Consider the following 17929-nt stretch of genomic DNA (forward strand, 5'->3'; position numbering starts at 1 on the left):
TCCAAGCACCCCTTCCTCGCACCCAGGCAGCCCCCGACTGCTCCATCCCCGAGGTGCTGTGGCCGGAGGGGCGTTCTTAGGGACCCCCAGCCAGGCCTGGAAGCGCCGCCGAAACTTTCCTCGGGGCACGGGGAGCGCGGTGGGCAAGCGGGTCGGGGGGTCCTGCCCGTCCCACCCGGCAGGGGAAGGGGCTCCCCCGGCTGCACGGGGGGCTCCCCCACGACGGCGGCACAGGCAGAGCCCTCAGGAGTCCCCCCCATCCCACCCCACCCCACCCCACCCCGGCCCCCCGGTACCTGTGTGCGCTGCCATCGTCGTACACGAAGGAGCGGTTGGTGTAGCACTCGGGGCAGACCGGCCGCCCCTCCGCCGGCCCCGCCGGTTTGTAGATGCCCTGCAGGCTCCGCTCCTCGCCCGAGAACGGCATGGGCGCAGCGGCGCGGGGCCCCGGCGCGGCGAGGCGGGGCAGAGCATGGGAGCCCCGCGCTGCCGGGGGCGCGGGCCGGGGGCTGCCGGCCGCGGGCAGAGCCTCCGCCGCCGTCCCGGGGCCGCTGCCGGTGCCCCGCGCCCATCACGGCTCGCTCCGCATGCCGGGGCCGGGCGGGGCGCGGGCGGCAACAGGTGCGGGGCCGGGCGGGGCGGGCCGGGGGCGGCACCGGGCGGGGCCGGGCCCGCCCCACCCTCGGACCCCGCCCCGGCCCCGCGACCCCCGCGCCGGGGCGGGAGCCGGTGACCCCCTGACCCGGGGCGCGTCCCTCGTCTCCGGCCTCTGCACGACCCCCGGGGGTCTCTGTTTTCTGTATTTTCTTTTTCCCCTTTCCTTTTCCTTTCCCCCCTTTCCCTTTCCTCCCTTCCCCTTTCCTTTTCCTCCCTCCCCTTTCTTTTCCCCCCTTTCCTTTTTCTCTTTTTCCCCTTTCCCCCTTCCCTTTTCCCCCTTTCCTTTTTCTTTACTCTTTTTCCCCTTTCTCCCTTTCCTTTTTCCCTTCCCCCTTTCCTTCCCCCCCTTCCTTTTTCCCTTTCCCTTTTCCCTCTCCTCCCCTCTGCGTTTTCCTTTCCTCTTTTCCTTTCCTTGATTTTTCTTTTATCTCTATTTCCTTTTCTTCTTTTTTCTTTTCCCCCCTTTGGTTTTCTTTTCTACTTCCCACACAAATATTTGCGCCTCGGGGTTGTGCCAAACGCAAACAAGCCGGGCCGAGCCGCTGCCTGCGGGGAATTCCTGCGCCGTGCTGCGCGCCCGGGCCGGGAGCGTTCATCTTCCAGGGGGGCCCTGCTGCAACAACACGGTCCCGCTGGGGAATGGCCCCAGCCCAGGGACAGCGGGATCCGCCTGGAAACGAGCCGGCCGACTCCAGGAAAGGGTTAAGGGGGTGGATCCAAGGTGCCTTCTCTCCCCTCCAAGTTCAGCCCCACGTGCCCGGAGTCAGGAGGTGCCACCTGTAACGATGTGGCCAAATACAAAGTGCCCCAAAATTGTGTCCTCCTCTCTCGTGGGCCAGATGTGAGCAGCTGGAATCCGAGCAGCTCCCACTGCGCACCATCACCCAAAACACCAGAGCCCCCTTCAGTCACACCCAGGGGAGGTGACGCCACTCAGGCCGGAGCTGCTTCCAGAGCGGTGGTTTCTGTCCATCAGCTCCCCCTGACCCCGGGATACCCCGCCCTGCCCATCCACTGCTCCCGGCAGCCCCGGCCCTTGGATCACACGGTGCCCGCTCGCTGCCACAGCCCCCGCTGTGCCACAACCCCCCCCCCAGAGGGAAGTGCCCACTCGCAGGCTCTGGGCTTTACAGCTTCTCGCCAGGACCAGAGACTTTGTTTCTCCCGCAGCACCTCTTCCTCCTCGTCTCTCTCCATATGGGCTCTCCTACACTGGGAGTCATTGGAGAGAAAAGCAATTAATGCTCCCCGTGCAACCCACCCGCGTGATGCTTCCCGACCCATCAAGCTTTTAAGTGGGAAGGTTATTCTTCATTCACTAATTGCCTCACATTATCTGGTGCAAATCGTTAACGTGCGGCTCCGGGAGGAGGGGGTGGGTGGCACGGAGCGTATTGACATGCTGGGTGATAACACAGGCGTGGGGGAGGAATTATTTAAAACAGTTACGGGGGGTGGGGACGGGGAGAAAAGAGAAAAATGAACGAGAAAGAGCCAGAAGGGAACGTCCCCATCCAAGTGCTGGAGCTTGAGCAATGAAGGGGGGCCTGGTCCCACCTGCCCCTGGCCTGGAAGGGCACTGGTGCCACCCCAGCCCCTTTGTGGAGCAGGGGGGCTGCACAGGGACAAGCTCTCCCACTTGGTGGGATCCTACCTCAGCAAAGAGAGCCTTTGTCCTGGGGACTGCTCCCAGCTCCAGCACGATTCCCTGCACCCCCAAAGCCCAGGGGGAAGTGGGGGAAGGCACAGCAGCATTCTCAGCAAAGGCACCATTCAGCATTTTGGGGGCACAGCTCTGGCTGAGCTGGTCCTCTCTGCCCCCACCTGCAGTGCTTCCCAAATGCCATCGATGCTACAAATCCTTTCCCAAAGAGGGAAATTAAGTCACCCTATTAACACAAAATACAATTAGCCAGGATTTCACATACCTACTACAGGACCATCCCTCCTCCTCTCGACTCCCCCAGTCCCCACAGCTCTGCTGGGGAGCCCCTTCAGCATCCTCACATTCCCACCACACCCCAGAGCAGGAGAGCACAGATCCCCAGGGGCCGTGTCCCGCCTGGGCAGGGAATGAGCAGCACCAGGGAACGGGCACATCCAGGGATGCCAAGTGCCATTTGCAGGGCCATGTGAACGCACGAGTTCTCCAGAGCAGAGCCAGGCTGGGGGAGCAGCACAGGGGAGGCTCCTGGGAAAGGCAACCCCCCAGTGTGAGACCCCCCAGGGATGAGTGCAGGGAAACGCCCGCCCGGCTGCTCCGGCAGATCACTGCTCGAGGAGGGGCTGTCACAGGGCAGGGAGACTCAACTCTGCTGTTTCTGTGTCTGGGAGAGCAATAAATAAATCTGTGGGTGGCAAAAATGGGATGAGTCAGAGACAGGAGAGAGAGAAAGTCATCTTCTGCACAGCACATTACCCGAGCCCAGCTCACCGTGTGCTCCAGGGACTCGTTAGTGAGAGTGCCCTTGTCCTGTTGAGCTCCCTGGTAACCTCGAGCACCCTGCCAGAGGGTGATGGGGAACAGTGGGAGCCTTGGCCATGGCTGGGAGGGCTGCAGCCCCCTCCCCAGCCCTGGAGCACCAGTGGGAGCACAGCTGGATCCATCCAGCACCTCAGGACCTGGAGAGGACAGGCTGGGGCATCACTCGAGCCCCAGCACTTGCCTCCAGCTCCTGTTTCCCTCCATGACCTCAGGCAGCTTTGCCTTTTTGGTTGCATCACACAGACACATGTGGACCCCTCACCAGCCCCAGGGTGAGGAGGGCCCCAGGAGAGATGGCTCAGCTGCTGCCCAGCACCACGGCAGCCACAGAGGGGCCGGGGAGTCGGGAACAGCGACACAGGATCTGCTCCCAGCTGTAAATACTGTCGGAGCGTGGACTGGCTGTAATCAAACCCCGGCGCTGCTGTGGATGTCGTGCCTGTCAAAGGAATTTCATGGGAATCTCGACTTGCCAGGCACAAATCCAGCCTGAGCCTGGCTCCAGGGAATGAAAGGGCAAAGCACCCTCACAGCACACTGTGAGAATGAGTAACAACAGGGGGGCTGCTGGGCCACTGCAAAATAAACAACTTCTCTCTCCAGTTGACATCTTGGTGGGGAGAACCCGCTCAGCCCAAGAGCTGGAGCCCTGTGGCCTCACAGCTCCACGTTTTTCACAAGTTTATGCCCTCTCCACTCACAGCTCATGTTCAACTCAGCATCTCCAAGGCTGAAGCAGACCTTTCAGACACATGGGGGGCTGTGGCTGTGGCTATCCAGGAACACAGAGGTAGGTAGCTGTCAAAGCTGTCATTGATCTCAAGAAGTAATAATCAAACATACCATACAAAAACATACAGCTCTGGAACTCCGAGACTGATGTATGCAAAGAAAAAAAAAGTAATGCGGGGAACCTGGCTATAAAAACATTGTTTTAGTGTCATTGAGTGAGCCATTAAATCAGAGGCAAAGACTCCTTCATCTGCACACCAGGAGCTGTTTGTCTGGTGTGTCAGTGCTCAGGTTCCTTCGCTTGGCTTTCAGGTGTCTACTTATATTTAACACCCAAAGGGACATTAAATATCAAAAACAAGTGAAACACACTCTGTGGAACTCTTACAAAGCCTCCTCTTCCATCATCCCCCAAACCCCATGGAGAACGTAAGGTGAAGAACTGCCTGCAAGAGCTGAATCATCTCTTGGAGCACAAACATTGCCATTAGGTGACTAAGACCGAAACAACCATCTCTGCTTCTTGCAACTGATGCTGTTATTAAACACCAGACAAGTCCCTTCGCAGCCCCTCGTGCTCTCAGGTCTGTGTGAAACCCTGCAAAAGGCAGGTTGGAATAGTGGGGACCCTGTGGAGACCTGGGAGTGCTTTGTGTTCCCAGAGCATCCCCTCTGGGGACTGGTGGGATGACACTGGTCGGCTCTGAGCCTTAAAATAAGACAAGTGTCTCCATGAGGGCACAGGGAATGCCTTGTGGAAAGGGATGTTTGTGCCAGAAAAGCTGCCTGCCTACAGGGGGGTTCTGACCTGTCTCTGGAGCAAGGAAGTGTTGAGTGAAAATTTGAAAACCTGCCTGTAGGAATCAACCCCTCTTTTGGGAAGAGCCTGAGAACTGGGGGAACCAGGGAGTGTCCACCCTGCAGGGAAAGACAGGGCACAGCACAGAACAACCACACAGACATCTAAGGCAGGTTGAGCTCAAGTTTTTATATCTGAACAAATTTATATTGAGAAAAAAACAGTTTTCACTGGATTTTCCCCATAAATTCCATCCATCCACCCTCTCCTGCACCATCTCCTGAGAACGGTGCGTCATCCGAAGCCTTCACATTCCCACGAAGCAGAGTCAAGCAGAACTGAAACCAGCCAGGCTCTGCTCCCCCTTCCAAATGTTCCCAGCATTGGGAGGGAAGCCAGGAGATGTTTTAGGAAGCTGTGGGTTCGGCTGCTCCTCTCAGCACGTTGCCCACCCTGCCTGCCCCGGGCACCTCCTGCTCCACAGCATCTCCCACTGCCCTCTCCTGGCACTTCTGCTCTGATCCTTGGATATGGCAGGAGTTCAGGGCCCCTCCTCTCAAAAAAAAAAAAAACCCAAACCCAAACCATCCTTTAATCTGAACACTCATAGCTTTAGGGTAGGTCAGGTTGTCTACAGAGTTACTGGTACATCCCTGCTCCTGTAATGAGGTTGGTTTGGACATAAAATTCAAGGACAACGTGAAAACATCTCACATAAAGCAAATTATAGCCCTGTGGCTCAGGAAAACCTGCTTTTTCCTGGATGTTTCCCTAATTTACACCCACGGGATTGTGCAGGGTTTCAGTGCAGCTGTATGAACAGCATTCCTACCCCCACTGACCTGACTTCAGCCACTCCGGGGTCCTGAATTCCCTCTTCTTCAGGAAACTCTCGGCTCTCCCTGGGAGTGAGGATTTCCCTGAACGAGCTTCACTTTACCCATCTGAAAAGTGAGACAAGGTCACACGTGAGCTGCTGTGGGTTGCATTTCCCTGAATCCTGGGTTTAAAGGTGATGGAGGGATGACCCCCAGGCAGACTCCCTGGAACTCCCAGATCAGTTACTTTACCCTTCAGGAGTCTTCTCCTTGCTGTTCCTCAGCTTTCTCCCAGTGGGACTCAGCCAGGCTCTGTGGATAAACAAAATCCCACATCTGAGAGCTGCCTGTGCTGTGGTTGGGGAGTGTTAATCTTATAGATGTGGTATCAGAGTTCCTGCTGCCACCACAAAGCAGAGCTGAAGAAACGACTTGAGCAGTGCTGCAAGCACCATGCTGGGCCTAATTGCAACAGGGATGATGCACATATGGGGTTTATAATTATTATTTTATCATTATTCTAAGGACACACAATTTTTAATATAAGGGGTTTCATACACTAGTATTTATTTGCTCATTAAATGGTTTAGCTGGAGACAGAACATCTTCAGAGGACTTTTTTTTTTTCCCCAGGATGGGCATCTGGGGTGGCAGTGCTGTATTATTGTTCATGAAAGGTATTTCCTTATTGGCTTCTTCCTTCAGAGCACACGCTGAACTGACACTTCCCGTGCTGACAGCTCAGCTCCCCAGGCTTCAAAGCACAACCTCTGGGAGGATTGCAGAGTGTGAGGCTGCTCCAGATGAAGCTGCAGCCCAGCTGACACACAAGCTCTGGGAAAGGAGTTTTCCCTCTTTTTGGAAAGCCTAAAGCACAGTGGGATGTGTTTGGGGGTCTTTCAGAGGGGCAGGATGCACTTCCGAGCTGTGACCACATTTTGAGGAGCTGGTTTCTTCTGTAGTTCCTTTGCTCCCTGTGTTTTCCCAACACAGCTGGGAGAGCTGAGGGGCTCAGCCAGAGCTGGGGGATTAACCCCGGACACCCCAAGCCAGAAATCAAAGCTCTGCTCCATCTCCCTGGGTCATTTGGCTGATCCAGGCTCCCCTAGGGATGCTTCAGGGAGGTTTGGAATGGTCAGAGCTAAGCCAAACCACAGCAACACTGTGTTCTCCTTGCTCCCTTTCACCCAAGGATGCAGGAACAGAAACACACCCTGACCTGTGAGAAATCTTTCCAAAATCAAAAAGCAATTATGATCTCTTTGCTCCCACATGGAGACTGGAGTTCCCAGTTGTGCTGATGAGGACTGACACCTCCCACCTCAGTTCCCCATCAAACAGCACCGTTGCCACCATCCCCTGGGGACCCACAAGCCCCTCTCCCCTCAGAGCTCTGCAGGCTCCACAGACCCTCTGCCAAACCCAACTCTCCCCCCTGCTGACACCTCCATCCTGTTTGTGGTGTCTTTGGCACTTCCCCCTCCAGCACTTCCAGTCCCCTGCAGCTCCCCAGCCCAGTCAGCTCCAGCACAGCCCAGGCCTGAGCCAACAGTAACACATGGAAGCTCCTGGAAACTCCGGCACAGCCGAAGGCAGGAGCCTGTCCAGGGAACAGCCTGGCCCAGCAGCACCCACAGCCTCGGGGTGTCCCCCACAGCCCCCACTAAGGCAAACCCAAGCAAGTTCACACCCCAAACCTCCAGCTCAGGGGGTGCAGAGTGCTCAGGGCAGGGGTCTCCTGCCAAGGACTGGGGAACCACCACGAAATGGCACAGCTGTAAAACACAACCCCAAACTCCAGCAGCAAATGGCAGATCAAGAACAGCTTCCCAGCAGTACCAGGGACCCTTCTACCAAATGAGCCCCGGCAGTGCCTTCACTTATTGCTGAGACCCCACCCCAAGCGTCAGAAATTAATAAAGGGCAAGGCCAGGGGTTTGTTCCCTTTGTTTTATGCAGCTGCAACACGATCATCCCCTGGGATCATCTTTCCTCCTCCCAGACAGGTGAGGGGAAGCCACAGCCTCCAGGTACGGGGCAGTAACTGGATCCTGCAGACCCAGATACAGCCACTGCCAGGCAGGAACTGCCCACACAGCCCCTGCTGCAGGCACAGCTCCCACCACCATGCAGGTAAGTGCTTCAGCCTCCTACAGCTTTCATGGAATGGTTTGGGTTGGAAGGGACCCTAAAAATTATCTTGTTCCACCCCCTGCCATGGGCAGGAACACCTTCCACCAGCCCAGGTTGCTCCAAGCCCCATTCACCCTGGATTCTTACCCTGCCAGCTTCCACAGGGCAGTGTGAGGCCATAGGAGAGTTCTCCTTCAGGGACACACATTACCATGACAGGTCTTCTATAGCACCTCAGGCCTTCAGCAACAGGCTAAAAATAGTCAGCAAATACTAATAGCAAGTTATTCCCTACTATTGCCACACATGGATGCACAAAACTTCTAAATTACAACATGGTAATGTCCTTCCCAGCTTGGGATGTCGCTGTGCCACGTGAAGGATGTTCCTGTAGATTCCTTCAGTTTCTAGGAGAAAAAGAGCTTCAAATTAATAAATGCAAAGACCACGGTCTAAAAGTTGTGATTGCTTTGCACAAATATATTTTAAAATGAGGGAAAGCCTTTTTTGTTTGAGTGGCAGGAGAACTGAGTGTCCATGTCTTCCCTTCCCCAGCCGACACTGTGCAGGCTCCGGACTCACCAGTGGTGCTTCATCCTCTTTAATGTCCTGCTTTTCCACGTGCTGCTCTTCGGGGCGGATTTACTGGAGGAATATTTCCTGCACTCCTTTCCTCTGTCCTACACCGATGCAAAGACTCTGGAGATCAGGGAGAGGGCCAGGAAGCTGGACATGGATCCCCTGAAGGCCAACCTCTCTCACACTGTCAGCAGTGCAGTGACATGCTCGGACCAAGAGGTGTTTTTGCTCATCCTTGTCCACAGCAGCCCAGAAAACAGGACAAGGCGCGACACGATCAGGCAGACGTGGGGCAACGTGACGGACACCAGAGGTTACACCGTCCTCACTCTGTTTGCTGTAGGAAAGGCAGCTCCAGAAAGCACCCAGCTGGAGATCAGTGAAGAGGCTCACAAGCACAGGGACATTATTGAAGGTGCTTTCATCGATTCCCCGCAGACACAGACACAGAAGATGCTGCTGAGCGTGGAGTGGGCGGTGACTTTCTGTCCCCGGGCGAGATTTATCCTCGAAGCAGACGAGGACGTGTTTGTGGGTGTTCCAAGCCTGGCTGGGTACCTGCTGAGCTTAACACAACTAGAGGACATCTACCTTGGGAGGGTCGTTCATCAGGGAGTGCCTGACAGGGACCCCCAAAGCCCTGCCTTCGTTCCCACCCATCAGTATCCCGAGGAGTTTTACCCGGATTTCTGCCACGGCAGCGCCTTCGTCATATCCCAGGACGTCGCCCGCAAGGTTTACGTGGCTGCCAAGGAGGTGCCACTGTCAGTGCCCCCAGATATTTTTGTGGGAATCTGTGCTAAGAAAGCTGGGATCACTCCCATGCACAGCTCCCGCTTTTCCGGGGGGAAGCACATCAGCTACAATCGATGCTGCTATAAATTCATCTTCACCTCTTCCAACGTGAAGGAGGACGAGCTATTTAAAGCCTGGGAGGAAACAAGCAGTGGGGAAGATTGTTCCTTGCTGGAAACCTACTACAGCCTGGTGTCCTGCAGGGTTCTGACCTACATTGACAAGTTCAAGCAGTTCAACTTGGATAGAATAAAAAATGAGGTTCTTCATTTTGTCAATTAAGGTTTAGCTTTGGCAAAGAAAGGCTGAATTTTCTTTTGGCAGCTGCTTTACCCTGTAACATTCAGCAGTAGTGATGCCCTCTCAAAGTTAGGTCTCCTCCCTTCAACAGCAAATGAATTCCCAGAGCTACAGTGTGTGACAGCAGCAAAACTGGATGTACTCTATGTAAGTACCTACAAGTGCATGCATATAAGTAAAGTAAGAGTATTCCAAGAAACTGTCTGTCTCCAGTGTTTTTCAGACTTCTGAGTCCTCAAAACACCTTCTCCACTTTTTATCCAAGTGAAGCATCACCAGCTTCTAAAGAATTTTGTACCAAAGGGGAAGCTTTCCACTCACAGAAGGAGCTGCTTCTGAGCAGGCTGGTTTACAGCACTAGGGAAAGGGAGAGGAACAGACACTGAGCCAGCATGGAAAAGGCTCAGGGAGATTCCAGGCAAGAAATCCAACTTGCCTGTTAAAGAATCTTGTATTTCTGTCAGTCATGGCATCAGAGACACACTGACAAGGCAGCTCCAGGACATGGCAGCACACTGGAGAACAGCACCAGCAGCAAGGTCAGAACAGATTCACCAGCAAACTGGTAACACCAACATTATTAAAAATGGAAAAATTCCCCAAAGCAGGAACAAGTCCCAGAACACAAAACCCATCCACACCTCCCTCCTCCAGATAAACTCTTCCATGTCCACTCTTTCAGCAGCAGAAGGACCAGCTGGTCAGGTTTGTCCTACAACTGTGAGACACCCATGTACCTCTGACAGCCCCAGCTACTCTTCCCACTGGGATTAAAGGACTTGGAGGTGTGTTCCCAAGGACCCACAATTCTGAAATACCAAGTAATTCTGCTTGTTAACCTTGGCCAAATGTTGAGTTTTGGTTTGGGGTTTTCTGTGTGGGTTTGTTTTGTTCTTTAAACTAAAAGTTTAGCGTGTTACCTCAATTCTCCTTCTCCAGCATTCCATTTCTGGTTTTTCCTCCATTATCTCCACCTGTTACTTTAAAGAGGGGATGACAGAGACACTTATATTTTCCATTTATATCAGACACAGCAGCATGTAACCCAGATGGCAATGTACAGCATGGGCAGGGAACTGCAAGTGAATAATAAGGGGGAAGTGTGTGATCAATTGATCAATGTTGAGCTCCAAGCTCAATAAAACAAAGCATATGTGCATACATAAAAAAAAATCCCCTTGTTTGGCATCTCTGCCTATTCTAAAATATTGTCTTTGGCAAATGTACTATGCAAAGCAGATGCTAAAGACTGAGCACACAGAGTAGCCTTCAAAAGCAGCAGCTGAAAACACACATGGAAGAGACTCATGAATTGCAGAAAAGGTTTATATATTGATTTCTTTTACTGAGGTTTGTAGCATATGGCTCATACAGAGCGACCAGCACACAAAGCCACCTAAAATAACAAAGTTGAACTGCCCAAAACAAGTGCAAAGTAAGGACTTCTATATTCTTTTCATTTCCTTGTCAGTGCTTTGATGTTTTTTTTTCTGGATGCAGGACTCGTGAAGCTCCACGTTCTCTATTTACAAACAAGACACTGTGGTACATTTCTCACCAGCAGATAGTTTTGGGGCACATTTGGGGTGAAAGCAGCAGCAGTGTCATGGAGGAGGACAACTTTTGTCCATCTTGGAGCAGCAGGGCAGATCACTCCTCTCAGACACTTAGCAAACATGAAGGGATCCTCCCCAGCTCCTCTGAGCCCACTTGCACTCCTTGGCAGCATTTTTTGGCAACAGCAGCTGCACCTCCACCTCCCACAGACAAGGAGAGAGTTCCTGCATGACTGGATCCTCCTGCTTCCCTGGCAGCACAGGGACATGGGGTGAGCATTGCCAGAGTCATCCCTGACTGACACATCACTAAAACAAGCCCCAAAGCAGCAATTCCATGGTTCATTATGCTCCCCCCTCAGCTATTCCTCAAATATGTCCTCAACAAAAATAATATATTTGATATAAAGTACACTGTGGTCTCTGTTTATGGACAAAGACACATCTTGATTCTCTCCCACAGTTATCTGACACCTTCAAAAGAAGATTCCAGTACATTTCCACCCTCCTGGTTCATTCACACCCTCAAACACAAAAGTTTCATGTTCTTACCCCTTTAACTCGGGCAACTAAAATCATATGTTTCTTTAAATAACACTTAAAAAAAATTCATCTCTGTTAAAAAACGGTATAAACAATTAAAGATTTGGTTCTGAAGTAGCTTTGTAGTGCTACAGCTCAGGCTCCTTTTGAGCCACTAAACTGAGCTGCCACACCACGTTGCAGCCAAGAGAGACAAAGCTCCAGTTTGGTTTGATCCACTACAGCATTGATTTGTTTTCAGAAGGGCTACAAGGTTTGTTTTTTAAATCTTCAGCATAAGATGTAAACAATATTTAGGGTTATTTATTCAAGCAAGACTCACATCCAGCAGGTTGAGAACAGAAGAGAATCCAGTTCATACTCCCTCATGTGGACAGAGTGTGGCTTATTCTCAGCAACAGGATTCTGACAGGGTAAAGAGTGTGTTCCATGCAAGTGCCAATTTGGGCAGATATAAAAAAAGAATATTTAAAAAAAAAAAAAAAGATAAACTATGGCAGCATCTGAGGTCACAAACCTCAAGGTGTTTTGGTGTTTGGTTTTTGCCTTTTTTAACTGAACTGGAACCTACTGAGAAAACACGATAGAAACTTCAAATCCGACAACAATTTAACCAACCACCAACAAATTCTGCAAAATCAAACCCAGTCAGTAGTTGGGAAGTGCAGCAGTTGGGAAGTGCTTACCTGGGTTGTCTCATGACAGCACACAGGGAACTTCTGCCGTGACATTTATGGGGAAACATCGAATAGGCTTTAATTTGCTCTCATGACTCATTTCAAACAGAGTCAAAATATCCTCACATTCCTTTAAAGAGACAACCTAAAGACACCCCAGTGTGGAGAGTCTTTACACATTGTACCTCAACCCCTGTTTCAGGAACACATTTTGCAAGACACCAGTGACATTATTCTGCTCCTTCCACAGCTGTGGTAGAAACTGCCTTGACATAGTAAGGGCCCTCCTGCAGGTAAGCCCTGAGCCTCAGGTAATACTGATTCCCAAAGATCTCTGCAATTGTTTTGGAGTTTACCAGGGCCTTCACCAGTTCGTATTTAGCATCCTTGGAAGCTTTGTCAGGCTCCACAGATCTGTCCACAACGTACTCCACAAACCCCGGGCTGTGCAGCATCAGCTTCTGGGCCCATGGTTGATTTGCAATGGCCTAAAAACAGGAAGAGGTGTGGGAGATGGAAAACATCTCATTTTAATCCCCCCAAAAGCAGTTACACAGTAGGTTCTTCGGCAAACAGCCAAGGAACAGGAGAAATGAAATGAGATACTCGTTGCACACAGTGGTTCCACAACTCAAATCAAGCAGCAGGGTCTAACACTGCACAACAAGCACAGCTCAGTGCTGATCTTCAAAGTTTGAAGGGAATTATCACAGCAGTGCCTCTGGGATGGAGGCAGCACCCTGGAGCAGAGCTGTTGCCTTTTTTAACCCCCTCCAATTTACTGGAGACATTACAGACATGACATGTCTGCTGCCTTCTTTAAACGGGGATTGCAAGTGGGGCACAGGGAAAAAGGCCTATTTCTGACCATTTCTGGGCTTCAGCAAGAATTCTGGGGCATTAACTTTAAAAAAAAATCGATAAATCTGAGACTGAAGGGCAACATAATTCACTCCCTGATCTTTAAAAGCAAAAGGTACTTACAGTGAACACTCGTAAAGCCCCACAGTGGAGGTCAGGGAATGGCTGAGTGCTGATGCTCCTGAAGAGTTCCAGGGGCTGGCTGGACAGGGATGTGAACCAGGATTCTGTCATCCTTAAAAGGTCTTCTGTCTGCTGCTCTGGCTGCACAAATCACACCCAAAACCAAAAGAGTTTGATTAGGATTAGGAAAAGCTTTCAGGTTTTCAGTGTATGTTCAAATGGTTTCCTCACTCCTGTAGAGCTCCACCATTAAACCCAGATGGCTGGACCTAAGGCACACACACAGGGATTAGAGCAGTTGCCACCATCCCTTTAAGCACAAGGATATTAACCTGTTTATTCTCATTCCCTTATCAATGAAGTCTTGACTTCATATTTTATAAACATTTCAGAACACCTGGTTTCTTACAAAGTCAACCCTTAAGCAAATAAATAAGGGAATTTCTAAACAGTAAAATCAGTGGCTCAGAATACTAGAGAGCACCACTTCTACCCAAGCCAGAGGCTTCAGAAGATCTTCTCACAATTACTCAGGTATAATAACAATTTCATTCTTGTAGATTTAAAGGAAAAAAAGAACAAACAAGCACCAACTTACAGGCAAGTAAAGAAGAGATGAAATGGCATCCAAGCACCGCAGCCGTAGCTCCGTGGGGGCATTCTTGGCCTGGTGCCCTATTTTGCTCAACAGGTTTTGGAACCTACTTCCTTTCAAAACAAAAGAAAAGTGCTTCTAGTTAATTGAGTCAGACCTGTACAGGAGTACAGAGTTACCCCTCAGTCCCATTAGAAATGTATTTATTAGGTAAATACATTTTCCAATTCCTTTTACACCAAATCAATCCACTCTTGTGTCACACTGAGAAAGTTTTATTATAGAAAACAGGTACTAACTAGTTTTCTGTAAAACCTGTTTGCCTTCCACATTTGATCCCAGGATTCCCAGGGTGTCCACAGCCACTCCAATCATGGTTGGATCCTGACTTTCTGCCATTTCAAAGACTTTTTCCATGAAGACAGGGTATCGCTCACAGATCTGCTGGGGACTGTCTACAACTGCCAGATTCCCAAAAAACTTCACAAATCCTGAGAAAACAAAGACCAAAATAAAGCACTGAGGGGAGAAACAATAACTTCAGCAATGACAAAACTAAATGTGGGATTGTTTTGTTGCTAAATTTGTATTATCAGTCTGAACAGTGTGTAAAGACAGAACTAAAGGAAAAGCCAAAATTTTGTCAGTTCCTTAATTCACAACCTTTACATTCCTAAAAAAATTCTACAATAACACAAACTTCAAAAGGTACAGCACTTCCCTGTACTACCTCTATTAATGAGGAATATTATTCACGTGTCAGTCTTGCCCTTCAGCATTTTTTATAGATATCCAATATTTTATATATTGAACTCTTTCTATATCCAATCTAATATTCAAAAATTCACATGAGCTTTCAAAAGAGAGGCTTAACAATTCGACTCATTAACTAAAGCAGGCAGTAAAGCCTGTAAACAAGAAGTGCATGATGTTACCTGGCAAATAGAAGCTGGAGAAAGGATCAGACTCTGCTCCAAGGATGATGTTTGAGATTTTATCAATCACTCCTTGTTGAGCCAGGTACTGCCGGCCCTGGGGGGTGTGGGCCAGCGAGGTCACCATCTCTATACAGGTGGCTCTGGAACACACAAACACTTCGTTTGGCTTGGTTTAGAGGGGTTTTGAAGTATTCAGTGATTAAAAAAAAAAAAACAAACCAACAAACCCATACCTGTAAGACAAAATCCAAATAAAAAAAACAAAACAGAAATCACCTCAATTGTCAAACACTCCTCCAAGCTCACTCAGCTCTTACTTGAGGTGCAGGAAAGAATTTAAAGTGTTCGTACTGCAGCCAAACAATTATCACATCACACTGGGGAAGCTTCACCTCAGCTCTCAAATTAATGTATAAAGTATTTTACACTCGAGGAGGTTTAAGAAGAGGCAGATAAAGCGTTTTCCTGAAAAGGGTTTCACAAAACCCACACACAAATGTGTTTACAGAGTGTTATTTTAAGACTGAATATCAGAGTTTTACCAAGCCCAACTTACCTGACCAGCACATCCTCTCCAGTGAGCTCCCCAATTAACTCAGATATTAACCCACTGTTTGCACAGTAATTCAGGGACTCTGCTGACACTGAAGAAATCTCCACAATTAACTGAAGAAAAACAAAAAGAAAGGATGGTTTATAAAAACATTCTAATGATAACAATTCACAGTAACAGCCAAATACACCTTATAATGCTGATTAGCAAATAGAGAATATATCAAATAGAGAATTTCATGGTGTTTTCATCATTAACCCAAAGGTTTGCCTGAAATATGTTTGTAAGGAGTCCCAAGCTTACAGCACATTTATTTCCATTCACAGCCACTTTTCCCTCTGCTATTCCCATTAAGCTCTAGAATGGCTAAATTGTGTTATTTCTTCTTAACCATCCACCTCTAAACTGACACACTTGGCATCTCTCTCATCTCTTCCCCCTCCAGAACTTTCAGCAGCGCTTCACATGCAGAGGTTAAGAGACCACAGCAGCCATTTGAATCTTCCTTTCAGAAAGTTCACAAAGGCAGTGATAAATGTTGCTTTAAGAGCCATAAAGCCCAGGCTGTGCCTCAGACCCCCCAGAGAACTGCAGCCCCACCTCGTACACTCGGTACCGAACAATGTCACTCGTGGCCATGACATTTCTCAGGTCACTCAACAAACTGCTCACAAACAAAGCCTCCAGACCTTCTTGTGTCTGGGCTATTCTGGACAGGGATTTGATGGCCTGGAAGCAAAAAACAGGAGCTTGGTATTAAAAAAAAAACAATAAAAAAAAAAAATCCAAGATTATCAGGCTTATGTTCTTTATTAACTTATTAAGTCTAGTTACACGTTAATTTTAATTACAACTCATTTTTTGTTGATGAGAGCTAGTTGTGGTTATTGTTATCCAGGTGTCTGGCATCAAATTCTGATTTACAAGTTCACTTTGGCACCAACATCTACTGGAAGATGACAGTTCTGGGTAAATTTTCTGTCACAACTAAGCAATTTCTCGTAACATCTTTCAAGCACCACGAGCTCTCTTTCCCTCAGGGAAGGGCAAAAGCTCTTCATCTTGGACACATGGAAAAGGTGGTTTGTGCAGGGGAATTAACAACAAAGCCCAGCTCACCTCCTTGGCCACTGCAATCTTCTCTCCCCCGATGCAGTTTATTATTTGCCGTAACAGCTCCGGGCTGTTGAGAATTTCTGTGACAGCACCTGGGTCTTCAACAATCCGCCCAACCTGAGCAAATAATTAGAGAAAATAACGTTAAAGCGAGCTTTTTCCACTGTGAGGACATTCAAGCACTGGAAGAGCTCCACAGACAGCCACAATCACCATTCTGGGATCAAAATTCCACTGGCCAACACCCTGAGCAGCTGCTTTTAGCTGAGCGTGAAACTTCCAGAAGCCCATTCCAAACCACAATGTTTCCAAACCACAAAAAAAGGGTCTTTTAAATCACTGCAAGAAGTGTCAAGTTGCCACAGCCTCTCCCTCTTTGCTGCTTACACCATATTGCTTAAAGTATCCCGAATATAAAAATGTTGCTGCTTTTAATTCTTCCAGCACCTGCTGGTGGTGCTGGCCAGGAAAGCTTTAGCCATAAGTTTCATTTACAAGTTACTTTTGACAGGACAGCTTTATACATTATAACTGAATATCATAAACACACTGCACAGTGTGTTTATGCACAGGTTATCCTAAAATGTGTGCGTGTGTAAGAGCATAATTCTTGCAGTGCTGTGGAGCTTTTATCGCAAATTAAGGCATGAAACAGCAGTAAGAGCTGAGGACTGACCCAGCCTGGCTCCACACAGAGCTGGAGGAACTTCCGTACCTGGGCTATGGTGAGGATCTTCACGGAGTCCTCGGGGTGACAAAGCCCTTTCTGGAGTTCTTCCCGGAGGTTCTGGATCACGTACAGGGGGTCCAGGGCCTGCAGGAGCCTCTCCAGGATGGAAACACACGCGGACACCTGTTCCCTGGGCGGGATGGAGAGGAAACCGAGCCCGTGAGGAGGAAGGGGGGGCAAGGCTGTGCCAGCCGTGCCACCCCCACCCTGAAGGAGCCGGGGAGGAACAGGAACAGCAGCGAGGGGGCGGCGGGGCCGCTCACCGGTCATTGGCGCTGAGGAGGGCGAAGAGCGCTCCCAGGTGGTGCTCGCCGAGGCGGGCGCGGAGGGCGGCGGGCGGCACGGCCTGCAGGGCGACCCGCAGGGCCCGTAGCTCCTCGAGCTCTGCATCCCGCCGGGCCGCCCGCTCCAGGAGCGCCGCCGCCACCTCCGCCATCTTGGCCGCCGCCTCCGCCATGTCCGCGAAACATCGCGAGAGCTCGGGCCACCCGTAGCGACGGCCGGGCAGAAGTATCGCGAGAACTCCACCCGCCTTGAACAAGGGTTGGGCGGGGTTATCGCGAGATTTCCGCCACCCTTAGCAACGACGCGGCGGTTGCTAAGGGCGCCTTTCGCGTCCGCAATGTAAACAAATGTCGGCGCACCACGCCCCGTCTTGGCTCCGCCTGATTCGGGCGTGGTCAGAGATGGGCGTGGCTCTGCTGACTGGCGGGGCGTGGCCCTGCTGGGGGTGTGGTCCCGCTGAGGGGGTGGGGGGGCTTGGCCCCCGATGTGTTCGACCTGCGTTTTCTCACCTTTTGTGGAACATAGTTGGTGTCCTCAGATAACTTCTACAATAGTAAAGAAAAGAATAAACAATATCTTCTTTCTAAACTATACTGTGTGTCTGTGTTTAGAGAGCTCCTAAAATCGGGTCCCAGAGCAGACCCCCCAAATGGT

The 17929-nt window shown here is 50.3% G+C and overlaps 3 protein-coding genes across 4 annotated transcripts in view; 1 reads left to right on the top strand and 2 right to left on the bottom strand.

The window, feature by feature from the left end:
• KCNT1 (potassium sodium-activated channel subfamily T member 1) overlaps positions 1 to 521 on the bottom strand; it is a 78397-nt gene extending 77876 nt beyond the window's left edge. The window contains exon 1 of the mRNA XM_039379358.1: positions 297 to 521. Coding sequence (XP_039235292.1) covers positions 297 to 427 — 131 coding nt within the window. The 5' untranslated portion in view covers positions 428 to 521. The remainder of the gene's footprint in view (positions 1 to 296) is intronic.
• A 7640-nt stretch (positions 522 to 8161) lies between these two features.
• Positions 8162 to 9500, top strand: B3GALT9 (beta-1,3-galactosyltransferase 9). Its single transcript, XM_039379535.1, has one exon. The coding sequence runs from the start codon at positions 8162 to 8164 to the stop codon at positions 9278 to 9280; it is 1119 nt and encodes a 372-aa protein (XP_039235469.1). The 3' UTR covers positions 9281 to 9500.
• Positions 9501 to 10606: 1106 nt separating this feature from the next.
• PSMD5 (proteasome 26S subunit, non-ATPase 5) lies at positions 10607 to 17446 on the bottom strand. 2 transcript variants are annotated; one of them, XM_027741354.1, is made up of 11 exons: positions 17254 to 17446; positions 16976 to 17120; positions 16264 to 16377; positions 15745 to 15873; positions 15148 to 15257; positions 14589 to 14731; positions 13953 to 14144; positions 13657 to 13766; positions 13059 to 13199; positions 12431 to 12562; positions 10607 to 11802 (listed from the first exon to the last, which is right to left on the bottom strand). In XM_027741354.1, the coding sequence occupies exons 1-11, from the start codon at positions 17424 to 17426 to the stop codon at positions 11716 to 11718; spliced, it is 1476 nt and encodes a 491-aa protein (XP_027597155.1). In that variant the 5' UTR covers positions 17427 to 17446; the 3' UTR covers positions 10607 to 11715. The 2 variants fall into 2 exon arrangements, with proteins under 2 accessions (XP_027597155.1, XP_027597154.1); XM_027741353.2 differs by having other exon boundaries at positions 10607 to 12562.
• Positions 17447 to 17929: the final 483 nt, after the last annotated feature.

This window comes from Pipra filicauda, unplaced genomic scaffold, assembly GCF_003945595.2.
Source record: "Pipra filicauda isolate LSUMZ 115617 unplaced genomic scaffold, ASM394559v2 scaffold100_size2392355_pilon, whole genome shotgun sequence".
NCBI classification, from domain to species: Eukaryota; Metazoa; Chordata; class Aves; order Passeriformes; family Pipridae; genus Pipra; species Pipra filicauda.

Excerpts from the sequence above, each read along its gene's own strand:
- B3GALT9 (XM_039379535.1), top strand. The coding sequence starts at position 8,162 with ATGTCTTCCCTTCCCCAGCCGACACTGTGCAGGCTCCGGACTCACCAG.
- PSMD5 (XM_027741353.2), bottom strand. The coding sequence starts at position 17,426 with ATGGCGGAGGTGGCGGCGGCGCTCCTGGAGCGGGCGGCCCGGCGGGAT. Across the intron at positions 17,121-17,253 it reads CTCCTCAGCGCCAATGACCG|GGAACAGGTGTCCGCGTGTG; the intron begins GTGAGCGGCCCC and ends CATCCCGCCCAG. Across the intron at positions 16,378-16,975 it reads AGATCCTCACCATAGCCCAG|GTTGGGCGGATTGTTGAAGA; the intron begins GTACGGAAGTTC and ends TTATTTGCTCAG.